Source organism: Panulirus ornatus, chromosome 15, assembly GCF_036320965.1.
Source record: "Panulirus ornatus isolate Po-2019 chromosome 15, ASM3632096v1, whole genome shotgun sequence".
NCBI lineage: Eukaryota > Metazoa > Arthropoda > Malacostraca > Decapoda > Palinuridae > Panulirus > Panulirus ornatus.
Genome location: NC_092238.1, coordinates 23,779,558 through 23,805,876, shown reverse-complemented (window position 1 = coordinate 23,805,876; position 26,319 = coordinate 23,779,558). Strand labels below are relative to the sequence as shown.

At 35.1% G+C, this 26,319-nt stretch overlaps 1 protein-coding gene across 2 annotated transcripts in view; it reads right to left on the bottom strand.

Annotated features, from left to right (window-relative positions):
• Positions 1 to 26,082, bottom strand: part of Cpsf100 (cleavage and polyadenylation specificity factor subunit 2) — a 166,940-nt gene extending 140,858 nt beyond the window's left edge. For both annotated transcript variants that reach the window (XM_071670573.1, XM_071670574.1), the window contains exons 1-3: positions 25,864 to 26,082; positions 25,649 to 25,754; positions 14,641 to 14,729 (exon numbers count right to left, since the gene is read on the bottom strand). In XM_071670573.1, coding sequence (XP_071526674.1) covers positions 14,641 to 14,729; positions 25,649 to 25,754; positions 25,864 to 26,067 — 399 coding nt within the window. In that variant the 5' untranslated portion in view covers positions 26,068 to 26,082. The remainder of the gene's footprint in view (positions 1 to 14,640; positions 14,730 to 25,648; positions 25,755 to 25,863) is intronic.
• Positions 26,083 to 26,319: the final 237 nt, after the last annotated feature.

The window sequence follows — 26,319 nt, the reverse complement described above, 5'->3', positions numbered from 1 at the left end:
GGTAACTGAGAACATTATATATTTTCCATGATTATTTCAAGTATAGAAGTGTTAGAATATTCCATCTTTCAATTTTCAAACAAAAGGTGTTTGGAACCAAAAATACCCTGTACTATTACCTTCAATTTTTAGCATTTCTCTCAGAAAAATAGATTTAATTTAAAAGCTCATTATAAGAAGCATTTTTCAGGCTGCATACAAATCTGGTGTTAAAATATCGTTTAATCATCTTTCTGACATTCAATTAAGCTGTTAAACGAAATCAATTTCAAAATATTTTCTGCTTCTTTGCATCGTATTTACTGGGCATGTATCGGTAACTGAGAGCATTATGATATATTTTCCATGATTATTTCAAGTACAGAAGTGTTTGAATATTCTATCTTTTAATCATGAAGCAAAAAGATTTTTAAGCCAAAAAAATACCCTGAGCTATTACATTCAATTTTTAGCATTTTTCTCAGAAAAACAGATTTACTTTGAAAACTCATTATAAGAAGTAGTTTTTATGCTGAACACATATCTGGTGTCAAAATATAGTTTTGTCATCTTTATGACATTCAACTAAGCTGTTACACGAGGTCAATTTATAAATATTTTCTGCTCCTTTGCATCATATTCACTAGGTATCTATACGTAATTGAGAGCATTATGATATATTTTCCATGATTATTTCAAGTATGGAAGTGTTTCAATATCTTATCATTCAATTTTGAAACAAAAACTTTTTCGAGCTAAAAAATACCCTGAACTATTACCTTCAATTTTTGGCATTTTCCTCAGAAAAATAGATTTCCTTTAAAAACTTAATATAAGAAGTATTTTTAATGCTGAATTCACATCTGGTGTTAAAATATCATTATGTAGTCCTTATGACATTCAATTAAGATGTTTAATGAAGTCCATTTCAAAATATTTTCTGCTCTTTTGGCATCATATTTACTGGGTATGTATCGGTAACTGAGAACATTATGATATATTTTCCAAGATTATTTCAATACAGAAGTACTGGAATATTCCATCTTTCAATTTTGAAACAAAAAGCTTTTTGAACCAAAATATACCCTGAACTATATGACCTTCAATTTTTACCATTTTTCTTAGGAAAATAGATTTCCTTTGAAATCTCATTATAAGAGGTATTTTTCAGACTGAATACAAATCTGGTGTTAAAAATATCGTTCATCCGTCTTTAGGACATTCAATTAAGCTGTTAAATAAAGTCAATTTCAAAATATCTTCTACTTTGCATCATATTTACTGAGTATGAGTTGGTGACTTAAGAGCTTGGTGATATATTTTTCATGATTATTTCAAGTAGAGAAGTCTTTGAATATCTTATCTTTCAAATTTGAAACAAAATTTTTGGAGCTAAAAAATACCCTGAACTTTTTCAATTTTTTGCATTTTTCTTAGAAAAATAGATTTCCTTAAAAACTCATTATAAGGAGTATTCTTAATGCTGAAAACAATTCTAGTGTTAAAATACTATTTGGTAATCTTTATGACATTCAATTAAGCTATATAATGAAGGCAATTTCAAAATAATTTCTGCTCTTTCTAATTGTATTTACCGGGTATGTATCAGTAGCTGATAGGATTATGATATATTTTCCATGATTATTTCAAGTATAAAAGTGTTTCAATATTCTATCTTTCAATTTTGAAACAAAAAGTTTTTTAAGCCAAAAATACACCGAACTATTTTCCTTAAAAACTCATTATAAGGAGTATTCTTAATGCTGAATACAATTCTAGTGTTAAAATACTATTTGGTAATCTTTATGACATTCAATTAAGCTGTATAATGAAGGCAATTTCAAAATAATTTCTGATCTTTCCAATCGTATTTACCGGGTATGTATCAGTAGCTGAGAGGATTATGATATATTTTCCATGATTACTTCAAGTATAGAAGTGTTTCAATATTCTATCTTTCAATTTTGAAACAAAAAGTTTTTTAAGCCCAAAAATACACTGAACTATTACCTTCAATATTTAGCATTTTTCTCAGAAAAATAGATTTCCTTTAAAAACTCAATATAAGAAGTATATTTAACGCTGAATACACATCTGGTGTTAAAATAACATTTTGTAGTCTTTACGACATTCAATTACGCTGTTTAATGAAGTCCATTTCAAAATATTTTCCACTCTTTTTGCATCATATTTACTGGGTATGTATCGGTAACTGAGGACATTATGATATATTTTCCATGATCATTTCAAGTATAGAAGTGTTAGAATATTCCATCTTTCAATTTTGAAACAAAAGGTTTTTTCAACCAAAAATACCCTGTACTATTACCTTCAATTTTTAGCATCTCCCTCAGAAAAATAGATTTAATTTAAAAGCTCATTATAAGAAGCATTTTTCATGCTGCATACAAATCTGGTGTTAAAATATCGTTTAGTCATCTTTCTGACATTCAATTAAGCTGTTAAACCAAATCAATTTCAAAATATTTTCTGCTTCTTTGCATCGTATTTACTGGGCATGTATCGGTAACTGAGAGCATTATGATATATTTTCCATGATTATTTCAAGTACAGAAGTGTTTGAATATTCTATCTTTTAATTATGAAGCAAAAAGATTTTTAAGCCAAAAAAATACCCTGAGCTATTACATTCAATTTTTACCATTTTTCTCAGAAAAATAGATTTCCTTTGAAAACTCATTATAAGAAGTATTTTTTATGCTGAACATAAATCTGGTGTCAAAATATCGTTTTGTCATCTTTATGACATTCAACTAAGCTGTTAAATGAAGTCAATTTATAAATATTTTCTGCTCCTTTGCATCATATTCACTAGGTATCTATAAGTAATTGAGAGCATTATGATATATTTTCCATGATTATTTCAAGTATGGAAGTGTTTCAATATCTTATCATTCAATTTTGAAACAAAAAGTTTTTCGAGCTAAAAAATACCCTGAATAATTACCTTCAATTTTTGGCATTTTTCTCAGAAAAATAGATTTCCTTTAAAAACTCAATATAAGAAGTACTTTTAATGCTGAATACACATCTGGTGTTCAAATAACGTTTTGTACTCTTTACGACATTCAATTGAGCTGTTTAATGAAGTCCATTTCAAAATATTTTCTGCTCTTTTTGCATCATATTTACTGGGTATGTATCGGTAACTGAGAACATTATGATATATTTTCCATGAATATTTCAATATAGAAGTACAAGAATATTCCATCTTTCAATTTTGAAACAAAACGTTTTTTGAACCAAAATATACCCTGAACTTTTATGACCTTCAGATTTTAGCAGTTTTCTTAGAAAAATAGATTTCCTTTGAAAACTCATTATAAGAAGTATTTTTCAGACTGAATACAAATCTGGTGTTAAAAATATCGTTCATCTGTCTTTAGGACATTCAATTAAGCTGTTAAATAAAGTCAATTTCAAAATATCTTCTACTTTGCATCATATTTTCCGAGTATGAGTTGGTGACTTAAGAACATTGTGATATATTTTTCATGATTATTTCAAGTAGAGAAGTCTTTGAATATTTTATCTTTCAAATTTGAAACAAAAAATCTTTGGAGCTAAAAAATACCCTGAACTTTTTCAATTTTTGGTGTTTTTCTCAGAAAAATAGATTTCCTTAAAAACTCATTATAAGGAGCATTCTTAATGCTGAAAACAATTCTAGTGTTAAAATACTATTTGGTAATCTTTATGACGTTCAATTAAGCTGTAAAATGAAGGCAATTTCAAAATAATTTCTGCTCTTTCCAATCGTATTTACCGGGTATGTATCAGTAGCTGAGAGGATTATGATATATTTTCCATGATTATTTCAAGTATAGAAGTGTTTCAGTATTCTATCTTTCAATTTTGAAACAAAAAGTTTTTCGAGCTAAAAAATTTTTCTCAGAAAAAGATTTCCTTTAAAAACTCAATATAAGAAGTATTTTTAATGCTGAATACACATCTGGTGTTAAAATAACGTTTTGTAGTCTTTACGACATTCAATTAAGCTGTTTAATGAAGTCCATTTCAAAATGTTTTCTGCTCTTTTTGCATTATATTTACTGGGTATGTATCGGTAACTGAGAACATTATGATATATTTTCCATGATTATTTCAAGTATAGAAGTGTTAGAATATTCCATCTTTCAATTTTGAAACAAAAGGATTTTGGAACCAAAAATACCCTGTACTATTACCTTCAATTTTTAGCATCTCTCTCAGAAAAATAGATTTAATTTAAAAGCTCATTATAAGAAGCATTTTTCATGCTGCATACAAATCTGGTGTTAAAATATCGTTTAGTCATCTTTCTGACATTCAATTAAGCTGTTAAACGAAATCAATTTCAAAATATTTTCTGCTTCTTTGCATCGTATTTACTGGGCATGTATCGGTAACTGAGAGCATTATGATATATTTTCCATGATTATTTCAAGTACAGAAGTGTTTGAATATTCTATCTTTTAATTATGAAGCAAAAAGATTTTTAAGCCAAAAAAATACCCTGAGCTATTACATTCAATTTTTACCATTTTTCTCAGAAAAATAGATTTCCTTTGAAAACTCAAAATAAGAAGTATTTTTTATGCTGAACACAAATCTGGTGTCAAAATATCATTTTGTCATCTTTATGACATTCAACTAAGCTGTTAAACGAAGTCAATTTATAAATATTTTCTGCTCCTTTGCATCATATTTACTAGGTATCTAAAAGTAATTGAGAGCATTATGATATATTTTCCATGATTATTTCAAGTATGGAAGTGTTTCAATATCTTATCATTCAATTTTGAAACAAAAAGTTTTTCGAGCTAAAAAATACCCTGAACTATTACCTTCAATTTTTGGCATTTTTCTCAGAAAAATAGATTTCCTTTAAAAACTCAATATAAGAAGTACTTTTAATGCTGAATACACATCTGGTGTTAAAATAACGTTTTGTAGTCTTTACGACATTCAATTAAGCTGTTTAATGAAGTCCATTTCAAAATGTTTTCCGCTCGTTTTACATCATATTTACTGGGTATGTATCGGTAACTGAGAACATTATGATATATTTTCCATGATTATTTCAAGTATAGAAGTGTTAGAATATTCCATCTTTCAATTTTCAAACAAAGGGTTTTTTGAACCAAAAATACCCTGTACTATTACCTTCAATTTTTAGCATCTCTCTCAGAAAAATAGATTTAATTTAAAAGCTCATTATAAGAAGCATTTTTCATGCTGCATACAAATCTGGTGTTAAAATATCGTTTAGTCATCTTTCTGACATTCAATTAAGCTGTTAAACGAAATCAATTTCAAAACATTTTCTGCTTCTTTGCATCGTATTTACTGGGCATGTATCGGTAACTGAGAGCATTATGATATATTTTCCATGATTATTTCAAGTACAGAAGTGTTTGAATACTCTATCTTTTAATTATGATGCAAAAAGATTTTTAAGCCAAAAAAATACCCTGAGCTATTACATTCAATTTTTACCATTTTTCTCAGAAAAACAGATTTACTTTGAAAACTCATTATAAGAAGTATTTTTTATGCTGAACATAAATCTGGTGTCAAAATATCGTTCTGTCATCTTTATGACATTCAACTAAGCTGTTAAATGAAGTCAATTTATAAATATTTTCTGCTCCTTTGCATCATATTTCCTAGCTATCTATAAGTAATTGAGAGCATTATGATATATTTTCCATGATTATTTCAAGTATGGAAGTGTTTCAATATCTTATCATTCAATTTTGAAACAAAAAGTTTTTCGAGCTAAAAAATACCCTGAACTATTACCTTCAATTTTTGGCATTTTTCTCAGAAAAATAGATTTCCTTCAAAAACTCAATATAAGAAGTATTCTTAATGCTGAATACACATCTGCAGTTAAAATATCATTTTGTAGTCTTTATGACATTCAATCAAGATGTTTAATGAAGTCCATTTCAAAACATTTTCTGATCTTTTTGCATCATATTTACTGGGTATGTATCAGTAACTGAGAACATTATGATATATTTTCCATGATTATTTCAAGTATGGAAGTGTTTCAATATCTTATCATTCAATTTTGAAACAAAAAGTTTTTCGAGCTAAAAAATACCCTGAACTATTACCTTCAATTTTTGGCATTTTTCTCAGAAAAATAGATTTCCTTTAAAAACTCAATATAAGAAGTACTTTTAATGCTGAATACACCTCTGGTGTTAAAATAACGTTTTGTACTCTTTACAACATTCAATTAAGCTGTTTAATGAAGTCTATTTCAAAATATTTTCTGCTCTTTTTGCATCATATTTACTGGCTATGTATCGGTAACTGAGAACATTATGATATATTTTCCATGATTATTTCAATATAGAAGTACTAGAATATTCCATCTTTCAATTTTGAAACAAAACGTTTTTTAAACCAAAATATACCCTGAACTTTTATGACCTTCAATTTTTAGCATTTTTCTTAGAAAAATAGATTTCCTTTGAAAACTCATTATAAGAAGTAGTTTTCAGACTGAATACAAATCTGGTGTTAAAAATATCGTTCATCCGTCTTTAGGACATTTAATTAAGCAGTTAAATAAAGTCAATTTCAAAATATCTTCTATTTTGCACCATATTTTCCGAGTATGAGTTGGTGACTTAAGAACATTGTGATATATTTTTCATGATTATTTCAAGTAGAAAAGTCTTTGAATATTTCATCTTTCAAATTTGAAACAAAAAATTTTTGGAGCTAAAAAATACCCTGAACTTTTTCAATTTTTGGTGTTTTTCTCAGAAAAATAATTTCCATAAAAACTCATTATAAGGAGTATTCTTAATGCTGAAAACAATTCTAGTGTTAAAATACTATTTGGTAATCTTTATGACATTCAATGAAGCTGTATAATGAAGGCAATTTCAAAATAATTTCTGCTCTTTCCAATCGTATTTACCGGGTATGTATCAGTAGCTGAGAGGATTATGATATATTTTCCATGATTATTTTAAGTATAGAAGTGTTTCAATATTCTATCTTTCAATTTTGAAGCAAAAAGTTTTTCGAGCTAAAAAATACCCTGAACTATTACCTTCAATTTTTAGCATTTTTCTCAGAAAAATAGATTTCCTTTAAAAACTCATTATAAGAAGTATTTTTAATGCTGAATACACATCTGGTGTTAAAATAATGTTTTGTAGTTTTTACGACATTCAATTAAGCTGTTTAATGAAGTCCATTTCAAAATGTTTTCCGCTCTTTTTGCATCATATTTACTGGGTATGTATCGGTAACTGAGAACATTATGATATATTTTCCATGATTATTTCAAGTATAGAAGTGTTAGAATATTCCATCTTTCAATTTTGAAACAAAAGGTTTTTGGAACCAAAAATACCCTGTACTATTACCTTCAATTTTTAGCATCTCTCTCAGAAAAATAGATTTAATTTAAAAGCTCATTATAAGAAGCATTTTTCATACTGCATACAAATCTGGTGTTAAAATATCGTTTAGTCATCTTTCTGACATTCAATTAAGCTGTTAAACCAAATCAATTTCAAAATATTTTCTGCTTCTTTGCATCGTATTTACTGGGCATGTATCGGTAACTGAGAGCATTATGATATATTTTCCATGATTATTTCAATATAGAAGTACTAGAATATTCCATCTTTCAATTTTGAAACAAAAAGTTTTTTGAACCAAAATATACCCTTAACTATATGATCTTCAATTTTTAGCATTTTTCTTAGAAAAATAGATTTCCTTTGAAAACTCATTATAAGAAGTATTTTTCATACTGAATACAAATCTGGTGTTAAAAATATCGTTCATCCGTCTTTAGGACATTCAATGAAGCTGTTAAATAAAGTCAATTTCAAAATATCTTCTACTTTGCATCATATTTACTGAGTATGAGTTGGTGACTTAAGAACATTGTGATATATTTTCATGATTATTTCAAGTAGAGAAGTCTTTGAATATCTTATCTTTCAAATTTGAAACATAAAATTTTTGGAGCTAAAAAATACCCTGAACTTTTTCAATTTTTGGTATTTTCCTCAGAAAAATAGATTTCCTTAAAAACTCATAAGGAGTATTCTTAATGCTGAAAACAATTCTAGTGTTAAAATACTATTTGGTAATCTTTATGACATTCAATTAAGCTGTATAATGAAGGCAAATTCAAAATAATTTCTGCTCTTTCCAATCGTATTTACCAGGTATGTATCAGTAGCTGAGAGGATCTGATATATTTTCCACGATTATTTCAAGTATAGAAGTGTTTCAATATTCTATCTTTCAATTTTGAAACAAAAATTTTTAGGCCAAAAAATACACTCAACTATTACCTTCAAATTTAACCTTTTTTCTCAGAAAAATAGATTTCCTTTAAAAACTCAATATAAGAAGTATTTTTAACGCTGAATACACATCTGGTGTTAAAATAACATTTTGTAGTCTTTACGACATTCAATTAAGCTGTTTAATGAAGTCCATTTCAAAATATTTTCCGCTCTTTTTGCATCATTTTTACTGGGTATGTATCGGTAACTGAGAACATTATGATATATTTTCCATGATTATTTCAAGTATAGAAGTGTTAGAATATTCCATCTTTCAATTTTGAAACAAAAGGTTTTTGGAACCAAAAATACCCTGTACTATTACCTTCAATTTTTAGCATCTCTCTCAGAAAAATAGATTTAATTTAAAAGCTCATTATAAGAAGCATTTTTCATGCTGCATACAAATCTGGTGTTAAAATATCGTTTAGTCATCTTTCTGACATTCAATTAAGCTGTTAAACCAAATCAATTTCAAAATATTTTCTGCTTCTTTGCATCGTATTTACTGGGCATGTATCGGTAACTGAGAGCATTATGATATATTTTCCATGATTATTTCAAGTACAGAAGTGTTTGAATATTCTATCTTTTAATTATGAAGCAAAAAGATTTTTAAGCCAAAAAAAATACCCTGAGCTATTACATTCAATTTTTACCATTTTTCTCAGAAAAATAGATTTCCTTTGAAAACTCATTATAAGAAGTATTTTTTATGCTGAACACAAATCTGGTGTCAAAATATCGTTTTGTCATCTTTATGACATTCAACTAAGCTGTTAAACGAAGTCAATTTATAAATATTTTCTGCTCCTTTGCATCATATTTACTAGGTATCTATAAGTAATTGAGAGCATTGATATATTTTCCATGATTATTTCAAGTATGGAAGTGTTTCAATATTTTATCATTCAATTTTGAAACAAAAAGTTTTTCGAGCTAAAAAATACCCTGAACTATTACCTTTAATTTTTGGCATTTTTCTCAGAAAAATAGATTTCCTTTAAAAACTCGTTATAAGAAGTATTTTTCAAGCTGAATACAAATCTGGTATCAAAATATCGTTTTGTCATCTCTATGACATTCATTGAGTTATTTAAAGTCAATTTCAAAATATATTCTGCTCCTTTGCATCATATTTACTGGGTATATAACGGTAACTGAGAGCATTATGATACAGTTTCTATGATTATTTCAAGTATATAAGTTTTCAATATTTCATCTTTCAATTTTGGAAGAAAAAGTTTTTGAGCCAAAAAATCTCTACTTCAATTTTTAGCATTTTTCTCAGCAAAACAGATTTCCTTTAAAAACTCATTATACAAAGTATTCTGCATGCTGAATACAAATCTGGTGTTAAAATATCATTTATCCATCTTTATGACATTCAATTAAGCTGTTAAATGAAATCAATTTCAAAATATCTTCTGCTCCTTTGCATCATATTTACTGGTTATGTGTTGGTGACTAAGCACATTATGATGTATTTTCCATGATTACTTCAAGTATAGAAGTGTTTGAATATTGCATATTTCAATTTTGAAACAAAAAGTTTTTGTAGCGAAAAAATGCGCTGAACTATTATTACCTTCAATTTTTAGCATTTTTTCTCAAAAAAATAGATGCCGAACACAAATCTGGTGTTAAAATATTGTTTTATCATCTTTTTGACATTCAATTAAGCTGTTTAATGAAGTCAAGTTCAAAATATTTTCTGCTCTTCTGCATCGTATTTACTAAGCATGTATCATTAACTGAGAGCATCATGATACATTTTCCATGATCATTTCAAGTACAGAAGTGTTTGAATATTGTTTCTTTCAATTTTGAAACAAAAAGTTTCTGAGACAAAAAAATACCCTTCAATTTTGGCATTTTTCTCAAACATAGATTTCCTTTAAAAACTTATTATCTATTTATTTATTCATTTATTTTGTTTTGTCGCTGTCTCCCGCGTTTGCGAGGTAGCACAAGGAAACAGACGAAGGAAATGGCCCAACCCACCCCATACACATGTATATACACACACGTCCACACACGCAAATATACATACCTATACATCTCAATGTACACATATATATACACAAACAGACACATACATATATACCCATGCACACAATTCACACAGTCTGCCTTTATTCATTACCATCGCCACCTCGCCACACATGGAATACCATCCCCCTCCCCCCTCATGTGTGCGGGGTAGCGCTAGGAAAAGACAACAAAGGCCTCATTCGTTCACACTCAGTCTCCAGCTGTCATACAATAATGCCCGAAACCACAGCTCCCCTTCCACATCCAGGCCCCACACAGCTTTCCATGGTTTACCCCAGACGCTTCACATGCCCTGCTTCAATCCACTGACAGCACGTCAACTCTGGTATATCACATCGATCCAATTCACTCTATTCCTTGCCCGCCTTTCACCCTCTTGCATGTTCAGGCCCCGATCACTCAAAATCTTTTTCACTCCATCTTTCCACCTCCAATTTGGTCTCCCACTTCTCCTCGTTCCCTCCACCTCCGACACATATATCCTCTTGGTCAATCTTTCCTCACTCATTCTCTCCATGTGCCCAGACCATTTCAAAACACCCTCTTCTGCTCTCTCAACCACACTCTTTTTATTTCCACACATCTCTCTTACCCTTACATTACTTACTCGATCAAACCACCTCACACCACACATTGTCCTCAAACATCTCATTTCCAGCACATTCACCCTCCTGCGCACAACTCTATCCATAGCCCACGCCTCGCAACCATACAACATTGTTGGAACCACTATTCCTTCAAACATACCCATTTTTGCTTTCCGAAATAATGTTCTCAACTTCCACACATTCTTCAAGGCTCCCAGGATTTTTGCCCCCTCCCCCACCTTATGATTCACTTCCGCTTCCATGGTTCCATCCACTGCCAGATCCACTCCCAGATATCTAAAACACTTTACTTCCTCCAGTTTTTCTCCATTCAAACTTACCTCCCAATTGACTTGACCCTCAACCCTACTGTACCTAATAACCTTGCTCTTATTCACATTTACTCTTAACTTTCTTCTTTCACACACTTTACCAAACTCAGTCACCAGCTTCTGCAGTTTCTCACATGAATCAGCCACCAGCGCTGTATCATCAGCGAACAACAACTGACTCACTTCCCAAGCTCTCTCATCCACAACAGACAACTCATTATAAGAATTATTTTTCACGCTGGTCAATATCCCAATATTTTCTGATCCTTTGCATCGTATTTACTGGGTATGTATTGGTAACTGATAGCATTACCATTTATTTTCCACGATTATTTCAAGTAGTGTTTCAATATTTTATCTTCCAATTTTGAAACAAAAAGTTTTTGGAGCCAAAAATACCCTGAAGTATTATCTTCAATTCTTGGCATTTTTATTAGAAAAATTGATTTCCTTAAAAAACTCATTATAAAAAGTATTTTTCATGCTGAATACAAATCATAAGAAGTATTTTTCATGCTAAAAAGAAATCTGGTGTTAAAGTATCGTTAAGTCATCTTCTTTACATTAATTTAAGCTGTTAAATGAAGTCAATTTTACAATATGTTCTGCTCCTTTGTATCATATTTACTGGGTATGTATCAGTAACTGAGAGCATTATGATACATTTTCCATGATTATTTCAAGTACATGATAGGGGAGAAAGAATACTTCCCACGTATTCCCTGCGTGTTGTAGAAGGCGACTAAAAGGGAAGGGAGCGGGGGGCTGGAAATCCTTCCCTCTCTTCCTTTTTTTTTTTCATTTCCAAAAGAAGGAACAGAGAAGGGGGCCAGGTGAGGATATTCCCTCAAAGGTTCAGTCCTCTGTTCTTAATGCTACCTCGCTAATGCGGGAAATGGCGAATAGTGTGAAAGAAAAAAAAGAAATTTCAAGTATAGAAGTGTTTGAATATCTTATCTATCAATTTTGAAACAAAAAGTTTTTGGAGCTAAAAAATACCCTGAACCATTACATTACCTAAAATTTTCGGTATTTTTCTCTGAAAAATGAATTTCCTTTAAAAACTCACTTCAAGAAGTATTTTTCATTCTGAATACAAATATGGTGTTAAAATAATGTTTAGTCCTCTTATTGACACTCAATTAAACTCTTAAATGAAGTCAATTTTAAAATATTTCTGCTACTTTGCATCGTATTCACAGAGTATGTATCGGTAACTGATAGCATTATGGTATATTTTTCATGATTATTTTAAGTATAGAAGTGTCTGAATATCTTATCTTTCAATTTTGAAACAAAAAGCTTTTGGTGCCAAAAAATACCTTCAATTTTTGGTATTTATCTAAAAAAGATTTCCTTTATAAACTCATTATAAGTATTTTTCATGCTGAAAACAAATCTGGTGATAAAATAACTTTTAGTCCTCTTAATGACACTCAGTTTTACTGTTAAATGAAGTTAATCTTAAAATATTTCTGTTCCTTTGCATCGTATTTGCTGTGTATGTATCAGTGACAAAGAGCATTATGATATATTTTCCATGATTATTTCCAGTGTAGAAATGTTTGAATATTTCATCTTTCAATCTTGAAACAAAAAGTTTTGGGGCTAAAAAATACCCTAAACTATTACCTATAATTTTTGGTATTTTTCTCAGAAAAAAGGTTTCCTTTAAAAACTCATTATAAGAGTTATTTTTCATGCTGAATACAAATATGGTGTTAAATCAACATTTAGTCCTCTTAATGAGACTTAATCAAGCTGTGAAATGAAGTCAATTTTAAAATATTTCTGCTCCATTGCATCATATGGAGACTGACTGTGAACGAATGTGGCCTTTGTTGTCTTTTCCTAGTGCTACCTCACACGCATGCGGGGGCAATGGGTTGTCATTTCATGTGTGGTGGGGTGGCGACGGGAATGAATAAAGGCAGCAAGTATGAATTATGTACATGTGTATATATGTATATCTGTGTATGATATATATGTATACACTGAAATGTATAGGTATGTATATGTGCGTCTGTGGACATGTATGTATATACATGCCTATGTGGGTGGGTTCGGCCATTCTTTCGTCTGTTTCCTTGCACTACCTCGCTTATGCAGGAGACAGTAACAAAGTATAATAATAATAATAAAAAATATAAATCAGTAAATGAGAGCATTGATATATTTTCCATGATTATTTCAAGTATAGCAGTGTTTGAATATCTTATCGTTCAGTTTTGAAACAAAAAATATTTTGAGCTGAAAAATACCCCTAACTATTCAGGGGCGCAACTAGGGGAAATAGTGCCTATGGCAAGCACTCAAATTGCATCCCTGGCTTGATTAAAAATGTACATACACTGGATGTATATATAAATATATACAGTGTAATTATAAACTGTTGAGGAGTTAGGCCAAACTTAAATCTATGTAAGCTCTTAAAGACAAAGTTAAAGACTTATTGGCTCAAAATTGTAATGTAGAAGTGGTAATGCAAAATATTACCATAGTTGTAAAGTAGGCGAGTTTCTTTTTTATCTCACAAAACCAATCCGTTAAAAATGTCGATCGGGTAGCATATGTCAAAAAACAAACCTGTGGAGTAGCGCCCCCTTCAAGTGGCATCCAGGGCACCTGCCCTACCTGCCATACCCTAGATATGCCACTAACTGTAAGGGGAGCATTGGTGAAGAGTGAAGAAAGGGGAGCAGTGACTTGGAATAGTGGGGAGCAGTGAATAGGAGAGAGGAGAGAAATAAGTGGGAGTGATGGGGGAGCAGCAAATGGGGATGCTGGGGAGCAGTAAACAAAAAGGGGTGCATGAGCAATGATTGGAACTAGCAGCTAGCATGTCTGATTAACCAATTAAGTCTCAAGTACAAATTCAATGAATTCCAAAAAGTTCTTTTGAAACTCCACAGACAAAAACTCTTGTTTTCTCTAATCATCTTTTAGTAAACAATCCACAAAGCAAGCTTTGCAAGCTTTCCCAAAACATTCCACTTGTAAGAAATAAACACAATTACAGAGTGGAACGACAGCAAATTAAATGAAAATTCCACAACTTTTATCAGCTTTAAATGATTAGCATAATGAGTGACAGGTTAGTACCCTGATTTTTACTTCAAAAGAAATTTGAAAGAAGTGAAAAGTTCTTTTTCTGTGAAACCTAAAATGCACTGAGACAGAGGCTGAATATCAGACCACATGACTTGGGAAGACAGATCAAGAGATAGCATGGATAAGCACTCCCTTAAGTACAGTACCTACAATAATTGCAAACATTTCCCTAGCCACTGTACTTAAAAGAAAAAAAAAAATCTGCAATGAAACTTCAATCTTTTCATTATGAAAACTTACCCCTTCCCCATCTTTGAGAATCCTCCATATAGCTCCTCCAATCATATGGCCTGCTGGTTGGGCAGATATATTCAGGCCAATTCCTTTTCCTGGAAAAATCATCTTGGAATGAAAACTAAGTGTATCATGATAAGTACCCACTTACACTTCTTCCTGACAAGTGTCAGATTTGATGAGAATAAGGTTAACTTTTTTATTCATTCACGTAATTAACATTTTATCCCTGGGGATAGGGGAGAAGGAATACTTCTCACATATTCCCTGCGTGTCACAGAAGGTGACTAAAAGGGAAGGGAGCGGGGGGGGGGGGTTTTGGAAATCCCCCCTCTTTTTTTTCTTTTTTTTTTTTTTCAAAAGAGGGAACAGAGAAGGGGGCCAGGTGAGGATATTCCCACAAAGGCCCAGGCCTCTGTTCTTAATGCTACCTCGCTAACGCGGGAAATGGCGAAGTGTGAAAAAAAAAAATTAACATTTTGTGTAAACAAAATATAAATACATAAATAATATGTAATACATATAAAAAATACACATATATCAAAATGTTAAATAAGTTAAATGATACAAATGGGAAGAATAAAATCATACATGAAAAGAACATAAAATGTGTAACTTGCTTATGTAGAAAGAAATCACATCCATAAAATATTCATAATCATCATGTACTGTACTTTGATAAATAAAAAGCATCCATGCTACCAGATAAGACCTTCCCCTGAGGGGAACAGGCCCTGGCTGAACACCCGGCATACCATAATCCTGAGGAAAGTGTATTACATTTTGGAGCATTCTTATCAATAACATATGATATAGGAAAAAAAGAATTGTATTTTTTGAAGCATAAGGTAAGAGTCATTTCATACCACACCATAGCTGTAAGTCAAGAGTTAAGGGGTTCATCGACCAACATTGGCCAATATTTAGTATAAAAAAGAATGAAGACCACTACCTTCAAATTTGTGTTGAGTAGAAAGTCCTCGATCAATTCTATTTTGCACTTAAATCTTTTTTTATTTTCTTTAGTACAATACTCCATAATCTATTTTGTCAAATGCTTTTGCAAAATCTAGGAAGTATCCATTCTTTTCCCTCTCATTAGTTTCCTGTATGTCATTTAATTGAGGTATTAGTTGTGTTTGTGTGCTTTTATCAGATAAAAACCTGCACTGCCCTTTATCTATGAGTTCACTGTAAAGCTTATGATGTGATGAAATTGGCCAAAAACCTAATTCCTTTGTAACAGGTCAAAAAGCAGTAGTATTAACAGTGTGGCAAACATAAGGTGTAGTTTAGATGGCCTCCGACCAGACACATGTGTCAGGTCAAGGATCATTGGTATCAAGGGTACATTCAGTAAAGTTGCCCTTAAAACTGATATGCAAGGGTTAGGTAAAAGACCAATGGTGTCAACGTTGTAATGAATGAAGTATTTTGCCTGACCTGTAAATCAAAGACGTCTGACCTAACTTTTGGCATCTACAGCATAATGAAGTTGTGAATAACCTGGCCTGTGTGGGTCAAATTCAAGGCTGGTGGTGTTGAGGATGTAGTGAAGATGACCTTTGACTTTACACTTGGTATCAAGAGCGTTGACCTTGCATTTGTTGAGGATGAAGTTAGATATGTAGCGAAAATGCATCTGTCAAGCATGAAGTGAATATAAGTTTATCAAATGCATAGGGAAGATGCTTGAGGTGGTTATCTCTTTCCAAACTGAATCAGATGGTGGGCAACAGTAAAGAGAGACATAATGCATTTGCTCATACATATTGTCATTTAAAGGGTGCTGATCAAACATGGCACTCAGTTTGATATCTGAAGATAATAAGGACCAATTGGTAGATATACAGTTGCTGCACAAATATACTCACAACAAGACTGATTACATGATCAGATAATCACAAAACTGCAAGAGGAGGTGAACAACTGATAGAACAGTTACAAAAAAAAAATACATAAAAGTAATAATAATGGTATTAGTAATATCTATTCATTTATTATTATACTTAATCGGTTTCCCTCGTCAATGAGGTAGTGTCAGGAAATAGACGAAGAATGGCCCATCCAATCATACACACACATATATATACATAGATACTCATACATGAACATATACATATAGAGGGGACGGGAGCGGGGGGCCGGAAATCCTCCCCTCCTTGTATTAACTTTCTAAAATGGGAAACAGAAGAAGGAGTCACGCGGGGAGTGATCATCCTCCTCGAAGGCTCAGAGTGGGGTGCCTAAATGTGTGTGGATGTAACCAAGATGTGAAAAAAGGAGAGATAGGTAGTATGTTTGAGGAAAGGGACCTGGATGTTTTGGCTCTGAGTGAAACGAAGCTCAAGGGTAAAGGGGAAGAGTGGTTTGGAAATGTCTGGGGAGTGAAGTCAGGGGTTAGTGAGAGGACAAGAGCAAGGGAAGGAGTAGCAATACTCCTGAAACAGGAGTTGTGGGAGTATGTGATAGAATGTAAGAAAGTAAATTCTCGATTAATATGGGTAAAATTGAAAGTTGATGGAGAGAGGTGGGTGATTATTGGTGCATATGCACCTGGGCATGAGAAGAAAGATCATGAGAGGCAAGTGTTTTGGGAGCAGCTAAATGAGTGTGTTAGCGGTTTTGATGCACGAGACCGGGTTATAGTGATGGGTGATTTGAATGCAAAGGTGAGTAATGTGGCAGTTGAGGGAATAATTGGTATGCATGGGGTGTTCAGTGTTGTAAATGGAAATGGTGAAGAGCTTGTAGATTTATGTGCTGAAAAAGGACTGATGATTGGGAATACCTGGTTTAAAAAGCGAGATATACATAAGTATACTTATGTAAGTAGGAGAGATGGCCAGAGAGCGTTATTGGATTACGTGTTAATTGACAGGCGTGCGAAAGAGAGACTTTTGGATGTTAATGTGCTGAGAGGTGCAACTGGAGGGATGTCTGATCATTATCTTGTGGAGGCTAAGGTGAAGATTAGTATGGGTTTTCAGAAAAGAGGAGAGAATGTTGGGGTGAAGAAGGTGGTGAGAGTAAGTGAGCTTGGGAAGGAGACCTGTGTGGGGAAGTACCAGGAGAGACTGTGTACAGAATGGAAAAAGGTGAGAACAATGGAAGTAAGGGGAGTGGGGGAGGAATGGGATGTATTTAGGGAATCAGTGATGGATTGCGCAAAAGATGCTTGTGGCATGAGAAGAGTGGGAGGTGGGCTGTTTAGAAAGGGTAGTGAGTGGTGGGATGAAGAAGTAAGAGTATTAGTGAAAGAGAAGAGAGAGGCATTTGGACGATTTTTGCAGGGAAAAAATGCAATTGAGTGGGAGAAGTATAAAAGAAAGAGACAGGAGGTCAAGAGAAAGGTGCAAGAGGTGAAAAAAAGGGCAAATGAGAGTTGGGGTGAGAGACTATCAGTAAATTTTAGGGAGAATAAAAAGATGTTCTGGAAGGAGGTAAATAGGGTGCGTAAGACAAGGGAGCAAATGGGAACTTCAGTGAAGGGCGTAAATGGGGAGGTGATAACAAGTAGCGGTGATGTGAGAAGGAGGTGGAATGAGTATTTTGAAGGTTTGTTGAATGTGTCTGATGACAGAGTGGCAGATATAGGGTGTTTTGGTCGAGGTGGTGTGCAAAGTGAGAGGGTTAGGGAAAATGATTTGGTAAACAGAGAAGAGGTAGTAAAAGCTTTGCGGAAGATGAAAGCCGGCAAGGCAGCAGGTTTGGATGGTATTGCAGTGGAATTTATTAAAAAAGGGGGTGACTGTATTGTTGACTGGTTGGTAAGGTTATTTAATGTATGTATGACTCATGGTGAGGTGCCTGAGGATTGGCGGAATGCGTGCATAGTGCCATTGTACAAAGGCAAAGGGGATAAGAGTGAGTGCTCAAATTACAGAGGTATAAGTTTGTTGAGTATTCCTGGTAAATTATATGGGAGGGTATTGATTGAGAGGGTGAAGGCATGTACAGAGCATCAGATTGGGGAAGAGCAGGGCGGTTTCAGAAGTGGTAGAGGATGTGTGGATCAGGTGTTTGCTTTGAAGAATGTATGTGAGAAATACTTAGAAAAGCAAATGGATTTGTATGTAGCATTTATGGATCTGGAGAAGGCATATGATAGAGTTGATAGGGATGCTCTGTGGAAGGTATTAAGAATATATGGTGTGGGAGGCAAGTTGTTAGAAGCAGTGAAAAGTTTTTATCGAGGATGTAAGGCATGTGTACGTGTAGGAAGAGAGGAAAGTGATTGGTTCTCAGTGAATGTAGGTTTGCGGCAGGGGTGTGTGATGTCTCCATGGTTGTTTAATTTGTTTATGGATGGGGTTGTAAGGGAGGTAAATGCAAGAGTCCTGGAAAGAGGGGCAAGTATGAAGTCTGTTGGGGATGAGAGAGCTTGGGAAGTGAGTCAGTTGTTGTTCGCTGATGATACAGCGCTGGTGGCTGATTCATGTGAGAAACTGCAGAAGCTGGTGACTGAGTTTGGTAAAGTGTGTGGAAGAAGAAAGTTGAGAGTAAATGTGAATAAGAGCAAGGTTATTAGGTACAGTAGGGGTGAGGGTCAAGTCAATTGGGAGGTGAGTTTGAATGGAGAAAAACTGGAGGAAGTGAAGTGTTTTAGATATCTGGGAGTGGATCTGTCAGCGGATGGAACCATGGAAGCGGAAGTGGATCATAGGGTGGGGGAGGGGGCGAAAATTTTGGGAGCCTTGAAAAATGTGTGGAAGTCGAGATCATTATCTCGGAAAGCAAAAATGGGTATGTTTGAGGGAATAGTGGTTCCAACAATGTTGTATGGTTGCGAGGCGTGGGCTATGGATAGAGATGTGCGCAGGAGGATGGATGTGCTGGAAATGAGATGTTTGAGGACAATGTGTGGTGTGAGGTGGTTTGATCGAGTAAGTAACGTAAGGGTAAGAGAGATGTGTGGAAATAAAAAGAGCGTGGTTGAGAGAGCAGAAGAGGGTGTTTTGAAATGGTTTGGGCACATGGAGAGAATGAGTGAGGAGAGATTAACCAAGAGGATATATGTGTCGGAGGTGGAGGGAACGAGGAGAAGAGGGAGACCAAATTGGAGGTGGAAAGATGGAGTGAAAAAGATTTTGTGTGATCGGGGCCTGAACATGCAGGAGGGTGAAAGGAGGGCAAGAAATAGAGTGAATTGGAGTCATGTGGTATACAGGGGTTGACGTGCTGTCAGTGGATTGAAGCAAGGCGTGTGAAGCGTCTGGGGTAAACCATGGAAAGCTGTGTAGGTATGTATATTTGCGTGTGTGGACGTGTGTATGTACATGTGTATGGGGTGGGGGGTTGGGCCATTTCTTTCGTCTGTTTCCTTGCGCTACCTCGCAAACGCGGGAGACAGCGACAAAGTCTAAAAAAAAAAAAAAAAAAAAATACATACAAAGACATATACATATCAACATATACATACAAAGACATATACATATGTACATATTCATACTTGTTTCCCTTCATCCATTCCTGTTGCTACCCAGCCACACAGGAATTAGCATTCTCCCCCCCCTTCAGCGAGGTAGTGCCAGGAAAAGACAAAAAAGGCCACGTTCGTTGACACTCAGTCTCTAGCTGTCATGTGTAATGCACTGAAACCACAGCTCCCTATCCACATACGGGCCCCACAGACCTTTCCATGGTTTACCCCTGATGCTTCACATGCCTTGGTTCAGTCCACTGATAGCATGTCGACCCCGGCAAACCACATTATTCCAATTCACTCTATCCCTTGCATGCCTTACACCCTCCTGTATGTTCTGGCCCCAATAGCTCAAAATCTTCTTCACTACATCCTTCCACCTCCAATTTTGGTCTCCCACTTCTCCATGTTCCCTCCACCTCTGACACATACATCCTCTTTGTCAATCTTTCCTCACTCATTCTCTCAATATGTTCAAACGATTACAGCATACCCTCTTCTGCTCTTTCAACCACACTTTTTATTACCACACATCTCTCTTACCCTTTCATTACTAACTTGATCAAACCACCTCACACCACATATTGTCCTCGAACATTTCATTTCCAACACATCCACCCTCCTCCGTATAACCCTATCTACTGCCCATTCCTTGCAACCAATAACATTGTTATTGGTTAATGTATGTTCTGGCCCCAATAGCTCAAAATCTTTTTCACTACATCCTTCCACCTCCAATTCCTTGCAACCAATAACATTGTTATTGGTTAATGGGCAGTAGATAGGGTTATACGGAGGAGGGTGGATGTGTTGGAAATGAAATGTTCAAGGACAATATGTGGTGTGAGGTGGTTTGATCAAGTAAGTAATGAAAGGGTAAGAGAGATGTGTGGTAATAAAAAGAGTGTGGTTGAAAGAGCAGAAGAGGGTATGCTGTAATCGTTTGAACATATTGAGAGAATGAGTGAGGAAAGATTGACAAAGAGGATGTATGTGTCAGAGGTGGAGGGAACATGGAGAAGTGGGAGACCAAAATTGGAGGTGGAAGGATGTAGTGAAGAAGATTTTGAGCTATTGGGGCCAGAACATACAGGAGGGTGTAAGGCATGCAAGGGATAGAGTGAATTGGAACGATGTGGTTTGCCGGGGTCGACATGCTATCAGTGGACTGAACCAAGGCATGTGAAGCATCAGGGGTAAACCATGGAAAGGTCTGTGGGGCCCGTATGTGGATAGGGAGCTGTGGTTTCAGTGCATTACACATGACAGCTAGAGACTGAGTGTCAACGAACGTGGCCTTTTTTGTCTTTTCCTGGCACTACCTCGCTGAAGGGGGGGAGAATGCTATTTCCTGTGTGGCTGGGTAGCAACAGGAATGGATGAAGGGAAACAAGTATGAATATGTACATATGTATATGTCTTTGTATGTATATGTTGATATGTATATGTCTTTGTATGTATATGTTGATATGTATATGTATGTATATGTTCATGTATGAGTATCTATGTATATATATGTGTGTGTATGATTGGATGGGCCATTCTTCGTCTATTTCCTGACACTACCTCATTGACGAGGGAAACTGATTAAGTATAATAATAAATGAATAGATATTACTAATACCATTATTATTACTTTTATGTATTTTTTTTTTGTAACTGTTCTATCAGTTGTTCACCTCCTCTTGCAGTTTTGTGATTATCTGATCATGTAATCAGTCTTGTTGTGAGTATATTTGTGCAGTAACTGTATATCTACCAATTGGTCCTTATTATCTTCAGATATCAAACTGAGTGCCATGTTTGATCAGCACCCTTTAAATGACAATATGTATGAGCAAATGCATTATGTCTCTCTTTACTGTTGCCCACCATCTGATTCAGTTTGGAAAGAGATAACCACCTCAAGCATCTTCCCTATGCATTTGATAAACTTATATTCACTTCATGCTTGACAGATGCATTTTCGCTACATATCTAACTTCATCCTCAACAAATGCAAGGTCAACGCTCTTGATACCAAGTGTAAAGTCAAAGGTCATCTTCACTACATCCTCAACACCACCAGCCTTGAATTTGACCCACACAGGCCAGGTTATTCACATCTTCATTATGCTGTAGATGCCAAAAGTTAGGTCAGGCGTCTTTGATTTACAGGTCAGGCAAAATACTTCATTCATTACAACGTTGACACCATTGGTCTTTTACCTAACCCTTGCATATCAGTTTTAAGGGCAACTTTACTGAATGTACCCTTGATACCAATGATCCTTGACCTGACACATGTGTCTGGTCAGAGGCCATCTAAACTACACCTTATGTTTGCCACACTGTTAATACTACTACTCTATCACCAAACACATTCAACAAACCTTCAAAATACTCACTCCATCTCCTTCTCACATCACCACTACTTGTTATCACCTCACCATTAGCCCCCTCTACTGAAGTTCCCATTTGTTCCCTTGTCTTACGCACTTTATTTACCTCCTTCCAAAACATCTTTTTATTCTCCCTAAAATTTAATGATACCCTCTCACCCCAACTCTCATTTGCCCTCTTTTTCACCTCTTGCACCTTTCTCTTGACCTCCTGCCTCTTTCTTTTATACATCTCCCACTCATTTGCATTTTTTCCCTGCAAAAATCATCCAAATGCCTCTCTCTTCTTTTTCACTAATAATCTTACTTCTTCATCCCACCACTCACAACCCTTTCTAATCTGCCCACCTCCCATGCTTCTCATGCAACAAGCATCTTTTGCACAAGCCATCACTGCTTCCCTAAATACATCCCATTCCTCCCCCACTCCCCTTAACTCCTTTGTTCTCACCTTTTTCCATTCTGTACTCAGTCTCTCCTGGTACTTCCTCACACAAGTCTCCTTCCCAAGCTCACTTACTCTCACCACTCTCTTTACCCCAACATTTTCTCTTCTTTTCAGAAAACTCCTACAAATCTTCACCTTCACAAGGTAATGATCAGACATCCCTCCTGTTGCACCTCTCAGCACATTAACATCCAAAAGTCTCTCTTTTGCACGCCTATCAATTAAAACATAATCCAATAACGCTCTCTGGCCATCTCTCCTACTTACATGCGTATTCTTACGTATATCTCGCTTTTTAAACCAGGTATTCCCAATCACCAGTCCTTTTTCAGCACATAAATCTACAAGCTCTTTCCAATTTCCATTTACAACACTGAACACCCCAAGTATACCAATTATTCCCTCAACTGCCACATTACTCATCTTTGCATTCAAATCACCCATCACTATAACCCGGTCTTGTGCATCAAAACCACTAACACACTCATTCAGCTGCTACCAAAACACTTGCCTCTCATGATCTTTTTTCTCTTGCCCAGGTGAATATGCACCAATAATCACCCATCTCTCTCCATCAGCTTTCACTTTTACCAATATCAATCTAGAGTTTACTTTCTTACACTCTATCACATACTCCCACAACTCCTGTTTCAGGAGTAGTGCTACTCCTTCCCTTGCTCTTGTCCTCTCACTAACCCCTGACTTTACTCCCACGACATTCCCAAACTACTCTTCCCCTTTACCCTTTGAGCTTCGTTTCACTCAGGGCCAAAACAACCAGGATCCTTTCCTCAAACATACTACCTATCTCTCCTTTTTTCTCATCTTGGTTACATCCACACACATTTAGAAACCCCAATCTGAGCCTTCGAGGAGGATGAGCACTCCCCGCGTGACTCCTTCTTCTGTTTCCCCTTCAAGAAAGTTAAAATACAAGGAGGGGAGGGTTTCTGGCCCCCCGCTCCCGTCCCCTTTAGTCGCCTTCTATGACACGTGAGGAATGTGTGGGAAGTATTCTTTCTCCCATATGTAGATGTGTATAAGAGTGTATGGGCCATTCTTCCTCTGTTTCCTGATGTGGGAAACAAGATTTAAGTATAATATAATAATAATAATAATAATAATAATAATAATAATAATAATATCTATATCTTTTTTTTATTTTGCTTTGTCGCTGTCTCCTGCGTTTGCGAGGTAGCGCAAGGAAACAGACGAAAGAAATGGCCCAACCCACCCCCATACACATATACATACCTATACATCTCAATGGACACATATATACACACACACAGACACATACATATATACCCATGCACACAATTCACACTGTCTGCCTTTATTCATTCCCATCGCCATCCCGCCACACATGGAATACCATCCCCCTCCCCCTCATGTGTGCAAGGTAGCGCTAGGAAAAGACAACAAAGGCCCCATTCGTTCACACTCAGGCTCTAGCTGTCATGCAACAATGCCTGAAACCACAGCTCCCTTTCCAAATCTAGGACCCACACAACTTTCCATGGATTACCCCAGACGCTTCACATGCCCTGATTCAATCCACTGACAGCACGTCAACCCCGGTATACCACATCGATCCAATTCACTCTATTCCTTGCCCGCCTTTCACCCTCCTGCATGTTCAGGCCCTGATCACTCAAAATCTTTTTCACTCCATCTTTCCACCTCCAATTTGGTCTCCCACTTCTCCTCGTTCCATCCACCCCTGACACATATATCCTCTTGGTCAATCTTTCCTCACTCATTCTCTCCATGTGCCCAAACCATTTCAAAACACCCTCTTCTGCTCTCTCAACCACACTCTTTTTATTTCCACACATCTCTCTTACCCTTACATTACTTACTCGATCAAACCACCTCACACCACACATTATCCTCAAACATCTCATTTCCAGCACATCCACCCTCCTGCGCACAACTCTATCCATAGCCCACACCTCGCAACCATACAACATTGTTGGAACCACTATTCCTTCAAACATACCCATTTTTGCTTTCCGAGATAATGTTCTCGACTTCCAAACATTCTTCAAGGCTCCCAGGATTTTCGCCCCCTCCCCCATCCTATGATTCACTTCCGCTTCCATGGTTCCATCCGCTGCCAGATCCACTCCCAGATATCTAAAACACTTTACTTCCTCCAGTTTTTCTCCATTCAAACTTACCTCCCAATTGACTTGACCCTCAACCCTACTGTACCTAATAACCTTGCTCTTATTCACATTTACTCTTAACTTTCTTCTTTCACACACTTTACCAAACTCAGTCACCAGCTTCTGCAGTTTCTCACATGAATCAGCCATAATAAACCATGGAAAGGTCCGTGGAGCCTGGATGTGAATAGGGAGCTATGGTTTCAGTGCATTACACATGACAGATAGGGAATGGATGTGAGAGGATGCAGCCTTTCTTTGTCTGTTCCTAGCACTATGCCATTAATGCAGGAAATGGTAATGAAATATGAAAAAAAATAATCATAATCGTAATCTGAAAAAATAATGCTGATAATAATAGCACTGGGGCACTACAGATAAGATATAAAAGAAAACAATATAAGAAAATATATTGTGATGTATGAAGAAAAGGCCAAGTAAATATTTTGTATGTTCCTCCCTGCATAACTGGAAGATCGTACCTAAAGGTAAGTTTAGTTTGGGTGAACACTTAAGGATATACTTTAAAAAAAGGGGAAAAATGGCAAAAGGAGCAAGGATATTTAAAAACGGTGTGAATAATGCATACCTCTCATGGGGATACTCTGGTTGTACTTGACTTGTGTGATGAGCTCAAAGGCAGCATCCACATCATCTAAAGTGAAGTGTTCCACCAGGTCATAATTATGGTGACTCTGAAAGTAATTAAACCTTGGTGAAATTAACAATCTACAATCTGGTAAAGTAAATGAAGACTATCAATCAATTTAAGCAGGGTTAAAATAGACACACTATAGTACTCACCTGAAACCAATCATACATGAACATCTGTCCCATCTTGAAAACTGGAACAGTAGCATACACTGGGCAAGACAACTGGCATTTACCAACCAAGTATGGCAAAGCACCCATATGTAGAGGATCTGGATATGATATCAAAACACAGTCGACACGTGGAAAGATCCTGTATGATATAAAGATGAATTTTGAATACAATCTCACTTCCATTCCACTTAATATATCACAGGGAATTTTAAGTAAAGGGCTTTTCTTTGCCTCAGATAAGAGAAACAGGGTCACAGATGCCATGAGATAAGGTCTAACCATATTCAATGTACACATAAGAATATTCAGCTATTTTGGTAAGCACATACAATGAAATTTTGCCATGAGGCAGGGATAGTGCACAAAATTCACTACATATACTGCTAGTTTGACAATATAGTTATCTGCAGTGATGCATATTGTGCAGTCATCAAT